The sequence below is a fragment of the Procambarus clarkii genome, unplaced genomic scaffold (assembly GCF_040958095.1).
Source record: "Procambarus clarkii isolate CNS0578487 unplaced genomic scaffold, FALCON_Pclarkii_2.0 HiC_scaffold_240, whole genome shotgun sequence".
In the NCBI taxonomy this organism is placed as follows: domain Eukaryota; kingdom Metazoa; phylum Arthropoda; class Malacostraca; order Decapoda; family Cambaridae; genus Procambarus; species Procambarus clarkii.
The window spans coordinates 33,997-37,500 of record NW_027189273.1 but is presented as its reverse complement, the minus strand read 5'-3'; the positions used below and the strand labels follow the sequence as shown (position 1 = coordinate 37,500).

Here is a 3,504-nt window from a genome sequence, read left to right as displayed (position 1 = left end):
ATAGGCCAATAGGCCCTCTGCAGCTCTTGTTATTATTACTATCCCCTAAAATACACCTTACTTTGCTCCTCAGCTCTCTCTAGCCTATTTATTGCCTGTCTCTACTTCCTCATCACAATTGACTTGAGAATGGTTCAGGATGGACCGAAACGTCGTCGTCCCTTCACCTTCTAGTGAGTGGTCTGGTCTACATACTTTAGCCATGTTATTGTGACTCATCGCCTGCATAAAAGTGAATTATTTAAATTTTACATATTCATTGAAGGGAGTTATTTTTTGTCCCTTTTTTTCAGAGCGTGAAGAAGAACTTAGTGAATCTTCATTTTTTTCGAACCAACGTAAACATGACTCTTTAGCTCATGTTCTAGCTTCAAGATTTTGTAAGGCAAGTAATTTGCTTTATTCATTGAATATATGCAACAATGATCATGACTCACTAATATAAGTGCACAGGAAAAAAAAATTCAAAAATAAAAATAAAAATAACATTTACTGCCATTAAACAGCCTTCATCAGCAGTTAGGCTCGTAAGGATTGTTTTTTTTTTTTGTAATATCAAATATTAAATAAAAATTGCAACATTTATTATACGAACAGGGCAGTTTTTCCTCCTGTTGATAGGAAAAAGAAGCTGCAGAGTTAATAAGAAAGGAGTTAGCTGACTTATCTCTTGATGAAAAACAACTTCTCATCTGGATTGCAGAGTTAACCAACTTAGCCCAGAGTTTAAATAAAAGGTTTGCTTGTAAAATATATAGAAAGAAACACTGTTTTGAAATACTCTTATATATTTTAACAAGGTTATTGTACTGTAAAATCAATGCAGTACCATAAATCATAAAATTGCCAAAACATTTCTTTATTATTTTAATTGTTTAGTTCTTGTACAGTAATTGTCAGCCATCATAAAATGCCATTGTGACCATTGCCTAAAAATTTAAGTTAATTTTTTTTTAATTAATCAGGGTCTTTACATGTTTGAATTTAGTAAACATTATAGTAAACAGTATCCTCATCCTCTATTCTCAACAGATCAGTTTCTCAAAATGATGTTCAAAAGGGAATAGAGTTAGTATGTGACTCAATTAGAACCAAGAAATCCCACATATCCAGTGTAGCAGGTATGTTAAAGCTTATGTATAAGTTAGGGACTGATAAAACAAACAGAAATCTTTTAGTGTTTGTAAAATACTTCAAGAAAACAATGACTTTTTTTTATCTAAACACATCTAATGTCATTTATTTCTAAGGTAGATTTGTATGGATACAATCTCACTTAGGTGTTGTCCTATGTAATTATAGGTAATTGTCAAAATTAAGTTGAGATATCAATATCTATGGCAGGTGCCTGCAGGTAATGAATCTGCCAATGGAAATCATTCCAGTTGTAAACTATGTGAACAAAAGCTAGGACATACTGTCTATCACTATATATGTGATTGCCCTGTTATCAATGACTTCAGAACAAATGGTATGATGTACTTTGAGTTTTGTTATTACTTCATACACTCAGGAATATTGGAAGATATTCTTGTGCTGTACCCCGATTTTGTTAGTGGAGGCTAATAGATCAGCCTTACATTTCATATTCTCTCCAGATTCCATGTATGACTGGCTGTCCTGTGAGGTTTTTGATCTACACTGTGGTCTTTCATACATAATAGGATAGCAGCACATTGCTGTGTATACCTAAGCTTGTTAAAAAAAAAAGTGCTTGGCAAATATTTATGTAGTGTGTTCTGCTACTTTTGTGTAGGTATTCACTACTAAGTATATACAAAACAAATTTATCAACTATAATCTTATTTACTAGTAACAAAGTGATTCTTTCAGTTTCAAGCAAAATGAGATCACGATACCGTGCAAAGATTGAAGCAGACAAGAAAAAGTTGAGGGAACTGATAGCGGTCTACAATGAAGACAATACAGAAAAACTTAGTGTGGACATTGATGAAGAGGGCAACTTTCCATGGTATAATGACACTCCTCAACCAACTGATAATGGTAAGTATATTTGGTTATTTTTCTGTGCATATTGGCCTTGTCAATGAGGATAAATATTGTTAGCTACTAACATGTTAATTCAAACTTACTCATTATGGTAATGGACAAATGGAAGTCCATGCCTAATTTATATTTTTAAGATAATAATATTAACAAGATACCTTAAAAATGATTACATATGATTGCATTGTTGTTGCATAATACATGCATCCTACAATGACAGATTTGTTCATGTTCCTTATTAAATAATTTACTTTATATTTTATTTTTGAATATTTTAAGTTACTCTTCAAGAAAAGAGAAATGCTGCAGAAAAGCTGCATATGTACAACAGGACTATGGAAGAACAAAATGTCATTCAACTGGAAATGAAAAGTTACTTGGATTTCTACAGAAAAAAGCTTGAGATAACACAAAGACTAGATGATGTACAAAACAAAAGTGCTCCACCCTCTTGGATAATTGAAGTTAGTATTAGGTATCAATATTAACTTAATTACTCCACTGAAATACATGTTATTGCATTATAGCTACTTGGTAATTATTTTAACAGGTAGCTTAATCATTGTTGTTTGTGTCTAAGCAAAGTAAAATTAGTAAAAGCATTTTGTAGACACAAATTGTAATATTATCATTATCACTTTTACTGGTTAAAGTTTAAATGAAACACTTGTTAGGAAAACAAACATTTAATTTAAAAAATGTCTGAAATAATGATGTGTGTTTGTTTTACAGGAACCGGGTAAATACTCAATAAAGAAGTCATCATTCCAGCATGTAACCAGTGGACTTACGGCCCTCTTGCTAAATATGAAAAAATTGTATCAAATTAAACTATTTGAGGCAACTAACCTGTTTTCTGAAGACAGGGAAGTAGAGTACAACAAATTTCAAACAGACAGTCAAGATTCCGAGGATTCCGAGACCGACAGTGACAGTCAGTATTGAGTCACAGACTGACAACGAAGAAATGGAAGAAACAACAACAAGAAATAACCCTCCTCCGCGAGGAAATTAGAAACTGCAAGGCAAGCCAAGACCAACTACAGCATGATTTAAATGATCTCCGTGAGGAAAGCACCCTTCTGAAAACTGATGAAGCCATTAAAAAACAGGAGGAAGCCCTCAACAAAATGACTGCATGTATCAGTACATTTTCAGCCCAGCGCTCTGTCTCCCAGGATGAACAAGACCAGCAAAAGCTGCTAGACTCTGTTATAGTGTCGTCCCAAGATATACCTGTGGAACATGATGGTGAAAACTGTGTCGAAATAGCTCTGGATCTCATAAAAGACAAATTGCAGCTCATTCTAAACAAATCTGACGTTATTGCTGCCTACAGAGTAGGCAAAAAGAATCCATCAAGTCAAAACCAACGGAAAATTCGCCTGAAGCTGTCTTCCCAGTTCACGAAATCCAATCTAGTCCGGACAGCTGTAGCCCAACGGACGGGATTATACATCAACGAGTGCTTGACTAGGAACAGACAGCACCTCCTCT

The 3,504-nt window shown here is 34.0% G+C and overlaps 1 protein-coding gene across 1 annotated transcript in view; it reads left to right on the top strand.

The window, feature by feature from the left end:
- LOC123768879 (uncharacterized) overlaps positions 1 to 2,952 on the top strand; it is a 3,487-nt gene extending 535 nt beyond the window's left edge. Inside the window, exons 2-6 of the mRNA XM_045759670.2 lie at positions 622 to 737; positions 1,033 to 1,121; positions 1,834 to 2,004; positions 2,287 to 2,471; positions 2,740 to 2,952. Coding sequence (XP_045615626.2) covers positions 622 to 737; positions 1,033 to 1,121; positions 1,834 to 2,004; positions 2,287 to 2,471; positions 2,740 to 2,952 — 774 coding nt within the window. The remainder of the gene's footprint in view (positions 1 to 621; positions 738 to 1,032; positions 1,122 to 1,833; positions 2,005 to 2,286; positions 2,472 to 2,739) is intronic.
- Positions 2,953 to 3,504: the final 552 nt, after the last annotated feature.